Below are 14,154 nucleotides of genomic sequence, written 5' to 3' on the forward strand. Positions count from 1 at the left end.
CTCACAGCTACACAGGGAGAGAGCACGGCACTCCTGTCTCACAGCTACACAGGGAGAGAGCACGGCACTCCTGTCTCACAGCTACACAGGGAGAGAGCACGGCACTCCTGTCTCACCGCTACACAGGGAGAGAGCACGGCACTCCTGTCTCACCGCTACACAGGGAGAGAGCACGGCACTCCTGTCTCACCGCTACACAGGGAGAGAGCACGACACTCCTGTCTCACCGCTACACAGGGAGAGAGCACGGCACTCCTGTCTCACCGCTACACAGGGAGAGAGCACGGCACTCCTGTCTCACCGCTACACAGGGAGAGAGCACGGCACTCCTGTCTCACCGCTACACAGGGAGAGAGCACGGCACTCCTGTCTCACAGCTACACAGGGAGAGAGCACGGCACTCCTGTCTCACCGCTACACAGGGAGAGAGCACGGCACTCCTGTCTCACCGCTACACAGGGAGAGAGCACGGCACTCCTGTCTCACCGCTACACAGGGAGAGAGCACGGCACTCCTGTCTCACAGCTACACAGGGAGAGAGCACGACACTCCTGTCTCACAGCTACACAGGGAGAGAGCACGGCACTCCTGTCTCACAGCTACACAGGGAGAGAGCACGGCACTCCTGTCTCACAGCTACACAGGGAGAGAGCACGGCACTCCTGTCTCACAGCTACACAGGGAGAGAGCACGGCACTCCTGTCTCACAGCTACACAGGGAGAGAGCACGGCACTCCTGTCTCACAGCTACACAGGGAGAGAGCACGGCACTCCTGTCTCACCGCTACACAGGGAGAGAGCACGACACTCCTGTCTCACAGCTACACAGGGAGAGAGCACGGCACTCCTGTCTCACAGCTACACAGGGAGAGAGCACGGCACTCCTGTCTCACAGCTACACAGGGAGAGAGCACGGCACTCCTGTCTCACAGCTACACAGGGAGAGAGCACGGCACTCCTGTCTCACAGCTACACAGGGAGAGAGCACGGCACTCCTGTCTCACAGCTACACAGGGAGAGAGCACGACACTCCTGTCTCACAGCTACACAGGGAGAGAGCACGACACTCCTGTCTCACCGCTACACAGGGAGAGAGCACGGCACTCCTGTCTCACCGCTACACAGGGACAGAGCACGGCACTCCTGTCTCACAGCTACACAGGGAGAGAGCACGGCACTCCTGTCTCACAGCTACACAGGGAGAGAGCACGACACTCCTGTCTCACAGCTACACAGGGAGAGAGCACGGCACTCCTGTCTCACCGCTACACAGGGAGAGAGCACGGCACTCCTGTCTCACCGCTACACAGGGAGAGAGCACGACACTCCTGTCTCACAGCTACACAGGGAGAGAGCACGGCACTCCTGTCTCACCGCTACACAGGGAGAGAGCACGGCACTCCTGTCTCACCGCTACACAGGGAGAGAGCACGACACTCCTGTCTCACCGCTACACAGGGAGAGAGCACGACACTCCTGTCTCACCGCTACACAGGGAGAGAGCACGGCACTCCTGTCTCACCGCTACACAGGGAGAGAGCACGGCACTCCTGTCTCACCGCTACACAGGGAGAGAGCACGACACTCCTGTCTCACCGCTACACAGGGAGAGAGCACGGCACTCCTGTCTCACCGCTACACAGGGAGAGAGCACGACACTCCTGTCTCACCGCTCCTTTCATCTTTCGTGCACATTTATTTCCAAATCCTTGTGTGAGTGTTTGTGTATTTTCTTGTGTGTATGTGTGTATTTCTGCTCAGGGCAGTGGTGTGTGTGTGGGGGGGGGGTTGCGGGCGTCACAGTCTGTGTCCTGTGTTCACTTCATTGGACTTTAACCGGTCTACAGGGAGAGAGGGACTGCTTTTCACATCCCACCACCTGCATTTCCCATTACACACCACATATACTCATATACACACATCCACTCACAGTACCTCTGTTAACATAGAGCCATTCAGCACCACATATTGCTCACACACACACACAGCACATACTGTACATATGAAGAGTTTCATTCCAAAACGCTAACCATTTTCAGAAATGTTAGTAAATTAGCTTTTATTGTTCAAAGAAATGATGAGAGAGTGCTGTGTTTTTCACTATCTAATCATGGCATGGGCTTGTTCAATGACAGATGTATTTGTTTGAAATCTATTACTTAATGGTTTCATTTCAGAGAGACAAATAATCATGTTTTTTTTGCAAAATGCTATATATCCACCTCACTCTGAGAGAAATAAGTAGTTCGTTTTTACACAGTCACATATTACAAAAAACTGTCGAAATTATACATTTGTGACATCAATATAAAAAAATACAAAAGAAATCAATACGGTAATATGACATCTGTATGTAAAACTTTGACATTTTAGTCATTTAGCTGATGCTCTTATCCAGAGTGACTAACAGTTACAGTGCATTCATCTTAAGATAGCTAGGTGAGACAACCACATTAGTCAAACAGTATACCAACATTCCATTCCAGCTAAACGATGGATACATAGCATTTTGGGGGAAAAACACATTTTCATATGCATCTAAAATCTATTAATAAAAAATCTGAAAACAGTAATATTTTACACACACATGAAGGTACCCATAAGTAATCATTTCTGATTAAAAAAATTAAAAAACACGTGAAAAATTGGTTGATATAGCGTTTTGGAAATAAACTCTTCATATATTCACAATTCACATACAGTACACACACAGGACACAGCACCTCACAACCTGTACTGTACATACACACATTCCCTCATTTACACATACAACAGATACTACATGGACAAACTTCAAGATGTTAAACACATGTACGTACAGTGCCTTGCAAAAGTATTCATCCCCTTTGGCATTTTTCCTATTTTGTTGCATTACAACCTGTAATTTAAATGTATTTTTATTTGGATTTCATGTAATGGACATACACAAAATAGTCCAAATTGGTAAAGTGAAATGAAAAATATAACTTGTTTCAAAAAATTCTAAAAAATAAAAATGGAAAAGTGGTGTGTCACCCCCTTTGCTATGAAGCCCCTAAATAAGATCTGGTGCAACCAATTACCTTCAGAAGTCACATAATTAGTTAAAGTCCACCTGTGTGCAATCTAAGTGTCACATGATCTGTTCCATGATTTCAATATATATATATACACCTGTTCTGAAAGGCCCCAGAGTCTGCAACACCACTAAGCAAGGGGCACCACCAAGCAAGCGGCACCATGAAGACCAAGGAGCTCTCCAAACAGGTCAGGGACAAAGTTGTGGAGAAGTACAGATCAGGGTTGGGTTATAAAAAAATATCAGAAACTTTGAACATCCCATGGAGCACCATTAATTCCATTATTAAAAAATGGAAAGAATATAGCACCACAACAAACCTTCCAAGAGAGGGCCGCCCACCAAAACTCACAGACCAGGCAAGGAGGGCATTAACCAGAGGCAACAAAGAGACCAAAGATAACCCTGAAGGAGCTGCAAAGCTCCACAGTGGAGTTTGGAGTTTCTGTCCATAGGACCACTTTAAGCCGTACACTCCACAGAGTTTGGCTTTACGGAAGAGTGACCAGAAAAAAGCCATTGCTTAAAGAAAAAAATAAGCAAACACGTTTGGTGTTCGCCAAAAGGCATGTGGGAGACTCCCCAAACATATGGAAGAAGGTACTCTGGTCAGATGAGACTAAAATTGAGCTTTTAGGCCGTCAAGGAAAACGCTATGTCTGGCGCAAACCCAACACCTCTCATCACCCCGAGAACACCATCCCCACAGTGAAGCATGGTGGTGGCAGCATCATGCTGTGGGGATGTTTTTCATCGGCAGGGACTGGGAAACTGGTCAGAATTGAAGGAATGATGGATGGCGCTAAATACAGGGGAATTCTTGAGGGAAACCTGTTTCAGTCTTCCAGAGATTTGAGACTGGGACGGAGGTTCACCTTCCATCAGGACAATGACCCTGAGCCTACTGCTAAAGCAACACTCGAGTAGTTTAAGGGGAAACATTTAAATGTCTTGGAATGGCCTAGTCAAAGCCCAGACCTCAATCCAATTGAGAATCTGTGGTATGACTTAAAGATTGCTCTTCACCAGCAGAACCCATCCAACTTGAAGGAGCAGGAGCAGTTTTGCCTTGGAGAATTGGCAAAAGTCCTAGTGGCTAGATGTGCCAAGCTTATAGAGACATATCCCAAGAGACGTGCCGCTGTAATTGCTGCAAAAGATGGCTCTATAAAGTATTGACTTTGGGGGGTGAAGAGTTATGCATGCTCAAGTTTTCAGTTTTTTTGTCTTATTTCTTGTTTGTTTCACCCCAAAAATATTTTGCATCTTCAAAGTGGTAGGCATGTTGTGTAAATCAAATGATACAACCCCCCCCCAAAATCTATTTTAATTTAAGGTTGTAAGGCAACAAAATAGGAAAAATGTCAAGGGGTTGAATACTTTCGCAAGCCACTGTATGCTGAGAGTCGTTGGCCATGGTGAGTAGCATAACCCCTCTATGTGATTGTGTTTTCTTGAATGAGGACATCCAGAAAGATGTACCCCTTTCTTGTCCTCACATACTCCATCTTGGGGTGAGGTTGACTCAGTCAGAATGATTACCCTGAGGCAACGTAATATCACACACATCCCACTAGGCACAGAAGTCAATTCAACGTCTATTCCACGTTGGTTCAACGTCATTTAATTGAAATAATGTGAAAACATCGTTGATTCAACCAGTGTGTGCCCAGTGGGATGTAGGACAGACACACACACGCAACACACTGTGGCTGGTCAGGCACAGATCCCAGCTTGGGTTTTACGAGTCCTCTGTGTGAGCCAGAGTCCATATCATTCTCTCTCTAAGCTGGCGAGCTCCCAATGTCCCCATAAGGTTTCTCACGCAGTCTCCGTAAGGTTTTCTGGCAGAGTTCCACAAAGTCCTCACACGGTCTGTTACACACAGTCACCAAAATGGCCCCTTCCTCAAACTGTTACTGGAGGGTACTTCTGCTCACTGGTGACACTGGCCACACTGGTGGGTGGGGGGTAGGGGGACTGCAGCTGTCTGTAGCCCCCCTGGGTGGGGTCCAGGTAGACCCCCTGGGGCGGGGACATGTGGTGGGTGGCGTAGCCGATGTACTGGGGGTGGATGAACTGTCCCTGGTGGGGCATGATCTGGGTGGCCTGCTGGCAGTTGAGCACGGAGAAGTTGGTGGGCATGTTGACGAAGACACTGGCGTCTGTAGGCAGACAGCAGGAGGCCTGGGTGCGCATCATGGGCTGGGGGGCCGGGCGAGGCACCTGGGCAGGAGGGGCAGAGGAACTGGACGACGTGGCTGTGCTTGATTGGCGGGAGGAGGAACCGCGAGACGTGCCCACGCTGGCCATCATGGGAATGGTCTCCAGGAGACGGCCGCCACCTCCCCCACCCCCTGACGACAGTTCCTGTTTGGGGCGGAGACAGCGGCAGCAGCACACGGCAACGACGGAACCCACCAGGACGAAGGCCACGAATACAGAGCCCACGATCAGGAAGGGAACGTAGATGGGTACTGAAAAGAGAGAGAGAAAGGTATTGTCAGTGATCTGACGATAACACATGGATTTTCAACAAAAAATGTCTGTTCTCTTTCTCTCATTATCAAATACACAGTATGACAGGAATGACAGTACGATAGGAATCAAGCAGCAGGCTCATTCTCTCTATAACAAGTAGTGCAGAGCGAGGACAGAACTTCCTCAGACCATAACCACTTACGCCCTCAGAGAAAACAAACTGAACACAGTACAACAGCAACATGATGAAGTGATTTATTTTCTGCCATCAAGACATTTGACATGATTTTGGAAAATGCACTCTTTGCTTGAATGAGTAAAGTTGAAAGACTACGAGTCAACCACCATGAGGAAACCAGGTTGTCTAGAGTTTAAACCAAGAGCTTTTACAGTCACGTGTTTCAACCTCACCCACAAACACAAATCTCCCATGTGAGTGAAGGAGAGATAGAGACAACGAGATAAAAGACAAAAGATGTGGACAAAAGGAGAGGAAGAAAGGGATAGACAGAGGTGGACTAGTGGCGTGTCCCCAGGGGGCCCCAGGCCCTCATTAGTACTTATCAACTTTGTTTTCATCTGTTATAATCCTGCACGCCCAGCTGTGACCCCACCACCCCCCTCCCCCGCCGACCCTGCACCCCTCTGTGTGTGTGTGTGTGTGTGTTTGATCTGTGTTTATGTCTGTGTGAGGGGGGATTCTGTCTCATACCAAAGTTATGCAGACAGAATTTGTTATGTGGGTACTCCTGCCCTTTTCCCATATATAAATCCACATCACGCCACGCCCTTCAAGACAAAATAGTCACTTAAACTGTATAGAGGCAGCATTAAGACATATTGAGATTGGCATTAACGGTGGCTTGTTTGGAGTAGTGAAACAGGCCACATTACAGGCCTAATTCCATCCATATTTTCAGTATTATAAAGACCAACCTTTCAGTGGGGCTCTAATGTACACTACATCTATCTTTCTGTAACTGTGTTTAATATAACTCCTGTGACTCTGGACATGAAACAGGCTACTGTGTGTTAGATCTGCATGATTCTGTGATAATTAGCATATCATTTACCCCTCAAAGGACCATAACAGAGTACATAGCTGTTATTCTACCATGTGTCTACTGTAAATCAGCTCCAGGAAGTACAGTAATCACGTTATGAGCATTAGACCGTCTGTCTGCCTGTTGTAGTGATTGAAGATGACTTGCTAATCAAGCAGTAGGCTAACTCTCTTACAGAGTGAGGTAGATAATGGCAGCGTAGCCTACTACAGTGTAAACAAGGTGGTTCATACTAAATGTTTTTTTGGGGGGGAGGAAACTTTTGACCCAACAGTGAGCACTCATGGGGAATGTTGGCAGCAATGGGCCGAGAGGTGTTACACACACACACACACATCCTTTTGGAGCACAATGAGGAACCTGTTATATTACAACTGATTTCATGTGATGTATTGTTCCTCTGGTGAAGTTGCTCATTTTCCAGTTTGAATATTCCAGTGTTATGGAGTGTAACGCTGAGAAATGCAGTGACTCGGTTGCTCTGTTGTTTTCTTTTTCATTCATTCATTCATTCATTCATTCACTGTCTGTCTGTCTGTCTGTCTGTCTGTCTGTCTGTCTGTCTGTCTGTGTGTCCCTCTCTCTGTCTGTGTGTCCCTCTCTCTGTCTGTCTGTCTGTGTGTCCCTCTCTCTGTCTGTCTGTCTGTGTGTCCCTCTCTCTGTCTCTTTGTCAGTCTCTCTTTCTCGTATCAACATCAAAAGTCACCAGCATTTCTAAGGACCTTTATAGAACTCTAAAGTCTGAAGCTATAGGCACTCCCCACTGGTCACAGACGTCAATTCAACATCTATTCCACGTTGGTTCAACATAATTTCTTTGAAATGACTCCGAAACAACGTTGATTCAACCAGTGTGTGCCCAGTTGGCCATTAGATTACTGTAATTCTGGGACAACAGACCAACTGGAAAGTGACTTCACTGACATTTTCAACCTCTCCCTGACCGAGTCTGTAATGTTTCAAGCAGACCACCATAGTCCCTGTACCCAAAAAAGCGAAGGTAACCTGCCTAAATGTTTGTTAGTTTGTTTGTTGGTTTGGCAATGCCACTGTCAGCCAGAGAAATATGCTGAGAAGGATTATCACCACAGAGAGCAAGGTACTTGGAGTCAAACAGACAGGCCTGGATGAGATCTTTAAGGTCAGGGCCCTCCGCAAGGCTCACAAAATCATTTTAGACCCAAGCCACCGCCTGTACCCGGACTTTGAGCTACTCCCCTCTGAACGCAGGTATAGGGCACCCCTCGGCAGGAAAAACAGAACTAAACAATAATTTGTGCCAGGTGTCATATCCCTCCAAAAGGATTGGGGCTAATGTTCCCATCGACCCAGTAAGGTCAGCAGGATAGACTCTTTGTAATGGTATGTACAGTTGAAGTCGGAAGTTTACATACAGTTAGGTTGGAGTCATTAAAACTTGTTTTTCAACCACTCCACAAATTTCTTGTTAACAAACTATAGTTTTGGCAAGTCGATTAGGGCATCTACTTTGTGCATGACAGAAGTCATTTTTCCAACAATTGTTTACAGACAGTTTATTTCACTGTATCACAATTCCAGTGGGTCAGAAGTTTACATACACTAAGTTGACTGTGCCTTTTAAACAGCTTGGAAAATTCCAGAAAATTATGTCATGGTTTTAGAAGCGTCTGATAGGCTAATTGACATCATTTGAGTCAATTGGAGGTGTACTTGTGGATGTATTTCAAGGCCTACCTTCAAACTCAGTGCCTCTTTGCTTGACATCATGGGAAAATCAAAATCAGCCAAGACCTCAGAAAAAAATTGTAGACCTCCACAAGTCTGGTTCATCCTTGGGAGCAATTTCCAAACGCCTGAAGGTACCACGTTCATCTGTACAAACAATAGTACGCAAGTATAAAGACCATGGGACCACGCAGCCGTCATACCGCTCAGGAAGGAGACGCGTTCTGTCTCCTAGAGATCAACGTACTTTGGTGCGAAAAATGCTAATCAATCCCAGAACAACAGCAAAGGACATTTAAAAAATATATATGTTTACCTTTATTTAACTAGGCAAGTCTGTTATGAACAAATTCTTATTTTCAATGACGGCCTAGGAACAGTGGGTTAACTGCCTTGTTCAGGGGCAGAACGACAGATTTTTACCTTGTCAGCTCGGGGATTCGATCTTGCAAACTTTCGGTTACTAGTCCAACGCTCTAAACACTAGGCCACTAGGCTACCTGCCGCCCATTGTGAAGATGCTGGAGGAAGCAGGTACAAAAGTATCTATATCCACAGTAAAACGAGTCCTATATCGACATAACCTGAATGGCCGCTCAGCAAGGAAGAAGCCACTGCTCCAAAACCGCCATATAAAAGCCAGACTACGGTTTGCAACTGCACATGGGGACAAAGATCGTACTTTTTTGAGAAATGTCCTCTGGTCTGATGAAACAAAAATAGAACTGTTTGGCCATAATGACCATCGTTATGTTTGGAGGAAAAAGGGGGAGGCTTGCAAGCCGGAGAACACCATCCCAACCGTGAAGCATGGGGGTGGCAGCATCATGTTGTGGGGGTGCTTTGCTGCAGGAGGGACTGGTGCACTTCACAAAATAGATGGCATCATGAGGAATGAAAATTATGTGGATATATTGAAGCAATATCTCAAGACATCAGTCAGGGAGTTAAAGCTTGGTCGCAAATGGATCTTCCAAATGGACAATGACCCCAAGCATACTTCCAAAGTTGTGGCAAAATGGCTTAAGGACAACAAAGTCAAGGTATTGGAGTGGCCATCACAAAGCCCTGACCTCAATCCTATAGAAAATTTGTGGGCAGAACTGAAAAAGCGTGTGTGAGCAAGGAGACCTACAAACCTGACTCAGTTACACCAGCTCTGTCAGGAGGAATGGGCCAAAATTCACCCAACTTTGTGTGGAAGGCTACCCAAAACGTTTGACCCAAGTTAAACAATTTAAAGGCAATGCTACTGAATACTAATTGAGTGTATGTAAACTTCTGACCCACTGGGAATGTGATGAAAGAAATAAAAGCTGACATAAATAATTCTCTCTACTATTATTCTGACATTTCACATTCTTAAACTTAAACTCCAACACCATCATTATGTTTGCTGACAAAACAACAGTGGTAGGCCTGATCACCGACAACGATGAGACAGCCTATAGGGAGGTGCCAGAACAACAACCTCTCCCTCAATGTGAGCAAGACAAAGGAGCTGATTGTGGACTACAGGAAAAGGAGGGCCAAACAGGCCCCCATTAACATTGACGGGGCTGAAGTTCTACAGCTGCACCATTGAGAGCATCCTGACCGGTTGCATCACCGCCTGGTATGGCAACTGTTCGGCATCCGACCGTAAGGCGCACAGAGGGTGGTGATTTAGTTCCAGTAAATCACTGAGGCCAAGCTTCCTGCCATCCAGGACCTATATACTAGGCGGTGTCAGAGGAAGGCCCCAAAAATTGTCAAAAACTCCAGTCACCCAATTCATAGATGGCAAGCGGTACCGGAGCGCCAAGTCTAGGTACAAAAGGCTCCTTAATAGCTTCTACCCCCAAGCCATAAGACTGCTGAACAATTAATCAATTGGCCTCCCAGACTATTTACATTGACACCCTCCCCCGCTACTCACTGTTTATTATCTATGCATAGTCACTTTACCCCTACCTACATGTACAAATTACCTCAACTAACCTGTATATAGCCTCGTTATTGTTATTTTATTGTTACATTTTATTTTATTTTTTACTTTATTTCATTTAGTAAATATTTCTTTAACTCTATTTCTTGAACTGGTTAAGTCTACACCTGTTGTATTCGGCGCATGTGACAAATAAAATGTCATTTGATTTGAACAGCTGACTAGACTCGATTTAGCCTAGATAGTTTCTCCCTCTTCTGTACTCTGAGACACTACGACATCAATAATCTGAGACCATGACCTATTTCCTACTGAACAGCAACAGTGTCAGTTTAAATATCTCGCCGGCAAGATAATTCCAGGGGTCCTCTCCTTTCCTGAATCCAACACATGTTCCTTAATGTTGGATGTTACGCTCTGTTTGTTGTTCTTAATGCATATATAATATCCTCCTCGGGGTTATTCATTGACGTGGCTGTGTGTATCTTTGCTTCATGATTAATACTTTGCCCTGTAGATGAACAATATATAAAATGTACAAAGGGTGCCTTGCACGACAAAATACTTCCTTTTTGGCTCTTGGGAGAAAAACCCTCCATACTTTTAGTTATTTTGGCCGCTGTATGAAAATGTAAATAGCTCTTTCTGGAGTGATAAGGGATGATTGTTTCAACAAATGCCAAGAGAGAAGCATACTGTTGGTTACTCTACAAGAAAGGCATGCTCTGTTGATGCAGATGTTTAATATCTGGACTAAGTCTAGCCAACTATTCTTTTTCTTTGAAAAATTACCAATGCAAGATTTTGGAGTCATAGTAAATGTGCCTCTCATTTTGCATAATTCAATTATGTAATTTCTCTTTTCTTCCTACAAACTCTGATGTTATGAAAAAGATGGAAACATGTTGGAAACAAGAGATTAAGACCTAATACCAGTTTAGACCTTTAAGTTTTTCAGCAAATCTACTTTCAATACAAATTATAAAGAGTTATGACATCTGTTCTTCCAATCACACCCAATTATTAATACTTAATCACTACTAAACCTGAGATGAAGTTATAATGTGACATTATTAGGGGCTTCTGTTCCGCAATGGGTTATATGGACACCCTAGTCATCCGCAACATAAAAAGGCCAGCCCGCAGAAAATCATGTGAAGGTAACCAGACAAACAGACATCACTTTAGCTCAGCAAACTTCTGGAACACTCAAGGGATCCCCACTCTCGAGGTGTTCTGAATGGAAATCAACACGCAAGCGCGGGGAAATGATCCATATCGCGATTTGTTTTTATGAACAGAGCTGTCAGCGCCGTTGCGAACCACTGCCCTAAAGGTCCGGTCAAGTCCAAACATGATCCTCATGGGGACAGAGCTCCTGCTCTGCATTCCCTGCGGCGCGCGCTTTTGTTAGAGCTAGAACAAACACAGATATTTATAACGCAACGCAGCACAATTTGCCATTTGTGAGTGAGTCGGTAGTTGGTTGACTTTCTGGTGTCCACTGTCTCTGTAGCCGAAATACTCATGCAACCCTCACTTGCCACGTTGCATGCGCGAGCATTGAAACATACATTTACACATCACATTTACATTTTAGTCATTTAGCAGATGCTCTTATCCTGAGCAATTTACAGGAGCAATTAGGGTTAAGTGCCTTGCTCAAGGGCACATCGACGTACATGTACCAGGGTCTACTGGAGCCAAGTGCTAAAATAGATGGAGGCAGGTAGCCTATTGGTTAGAGTGTAGGGGTGTCAGGTAGCCTAGTGGTTAGCGTGTAGGGGTGGGGAGGTAGCATAGTGGTTAGAGTGTAGGGGCGGGGGGGGGGTAGCTTAGTGGTTAGAGTGTAGGGGTGTCAGGTAGCCTAGTGGCTAGAGTGTAGGGGTGCCAGGTAGCCTAGTGGTAGTGGTTAGAGTGTAGGGGCGTCAGGTAGCCTAGTGGTCGAGTGTTGGGCCAGTAACTGAAAGGTCACTAGTTTGAATACCCAATCCAACAAGGTGCATAATCTGCCAATGTGCCCTTCAGTAAGGCACTTAATCCTAATTTTCCCCATGGGTACTGTACTACTATGGCTGACCCTGTAAAACAACTAATTTCACTGTACCTATCTGGTGTATGTGACAATAAAACATTTATTATTGTATTTGACTAAATCAACATGTTTAGATTGTGGCTGGTGTAACCATGGTGTGAGACGACCATCATTGAAGTAATTTGTGTTGACAAGGGGCACAAGGGGCATTGCACAAAACAAAGTAGTCATCTAACCAATCAGAGTATCAAAGCCAATGAAGAATTTTCAAACTCCTGTTTTACACAAGTGTGTTCTGGCTCTGCCCCAACCCATCGATTCCTTGACCAATCAGACTGCCCCGAATGTGTTCACGTTTGGGGTACTCAGATCCAGACTCGTTACAGAGAAGAAACTAATGTCCATGGGCGTGGCGTAGCGTTTGGCCGGAGTAGGGAGTCTGGGTAGCCAGGCAAACTCCTCTGCAGCTGTCGCTGCCAACTGAAGCGGAATATAGGCCTATTGCATCTGTTTAAGCGATTGTTAAGATCCCAGATAGAGATAGTGTTTGGAAAAACTAGAACATACCCACATTTTTGAAATAACGAAGAACCCCATACCTCCAATTTAAATTAGACCTGTGTCATTTGTTCCAGTCCTGGGCCAGTGTAGCCTAACCTTTAAACTTAGGCAATTAGGCCCACTCTTTCTGTCTCACTCTCAACTACTTGGAAATGCAATATTGCTGGTGTATAACAATTAAGTTAAACAATTTAAACTAGACCAGTATGAAATCTAATTTATAAAATACATTATAATTTTGAGCAGACAATGAGAGCTTTGCAGCCTTAAGGCAGAGCGTTTGGCAGGCACACAGCTGCTATGGCCCCTAAAGCTGACCGTGCTTGGCCAGACAGAGAGACAGAGTTCTTACCTGCGCCCGTATCCTTGTTCTCCTTGCTGTTGGTGCCCGGTTCCTGGGCTTGCTTGTCGTTTTCACAAGTCCCCTGGTCCAGCCGTGCTTCAGTGCTGGAGCAGCAGTACCGGAGCTCGCATTTCCCGCAGCAGATGATGGCATCCTCACCATCAAACTTCTCCGGGCACTGGAAGCCCTCTCTCCAGGTGCCCTGGGTGTCATGCCAACCGTGACAGTACTCTCCACTCGCCTTAACGTCAATAATAACCAGGAGTAGAGTTACAACCACGGTGACAGACATTGGGAGACCTCGGCCACCCCACATCCCGACCCCGGTACCCGTGTGGGCGCGCTATAAGAGACAGAGGGGTTGTTTCTCTTTCTCTACGGCTCTAACCTGGTTAATGGAGTGATACGGTGGATGGATGAAATTAAAGAGATAGTGGCGACAAAGTGGAAACAAAACAAAACGTTTTTGAAACTGTCATTTGACAGTTGAATTCCGTGCATAGCCTAACTCAATAGATCCACACATTTGTCACCAAAGCGCTCCTTTTAAAAGTATCCACTGTTCGAAGTGTATCACAAGATTCCAAGTAGTTTATTTACTATTGTTTTGGAAATAAACCATGATACCCAGAACATAAATACATTTGACACCAATCTTATAAATAGCCTATTTTTTCATAGAGCTTATTTCACTCTCCATTCCACGGCTGTGAGCTCTGCTAGTCCCGGGAAACATCAAACCAAGCTGAACGGAATCCCTCTGGCACCGAAGCGAGGCTGTCCATGGTCTCCTGAAAATGCACTTCTCGGATGACTTTCCCCCAAATAGCAGCGAAACCAACACTAGCTTTACATGTAATCCATACGCGCCCTGCGAGTGTCCTCGCGAAATCTTCCTCTGTCCAGTCCACCAGCCCAGCAAGTTGTGTTTCTCCTCTTCTAATGCATGTCGATTAACTCCTCCAAACGTTTCTACAG

General features: G+C 45.7%; 1 protein-coding gene across 1 annotated transcript; it reads right to left on the reverse strand.

Moving 5' to 3' along the window:
• Positions 1–4,966: 4,966 nt before the first annotated feature.
• LOC120050604 (protein shisa-2-like) lies at positions 4,967–13,492 on the reverse strand. Its single transcript, XM_038997195.1, has 2 exons — positions 13,186–13,492; positions 4,967–5,535 (listed from the first exon to the last, which is right to left on the reverse strand). The coding sequence occupies exons 1-2, from the start codon at positions 13,490–13,492 to the stop codon at positions 4,967–4,969; spliced, it is 876 nt and encodes a 291-aa protein (XP_038853123.1).
• Positions 13,493–14,154: the final 662 nt, after the last annotated feature.

Source organism: Salvelinus namaycush, chromosome 7 (genome assembly GCF_016432855.1).
Source record: "Salvelinus namaycush isolate Seneca chromosome 7, SaNama_1.0, whole genome shotgun sequence".
Taxonomy (NCBI): Eukaryota; Metazoa; Chordata; class Actinopteri; order Salmoniformes; family Salmonidae; genus Salvelinus; species Salvelinus namaycush.

Coding starts and splice junctions, on each gene's coding strand:
- LOC120050604 (XM_038997195.1), bottom strand. CDS start 13,492: ATGTGGGGTGGCCGAGGTCTCCCAATGTCTGTCACCGTGGTTGTAACT. Junction 5,536..13,185: donor GAACAAGGATACGGGCGCAG/GTAAGAACTCTG, acceptor CTCTCTTTTCAG/TACCCATCTACGTTCCCTTC.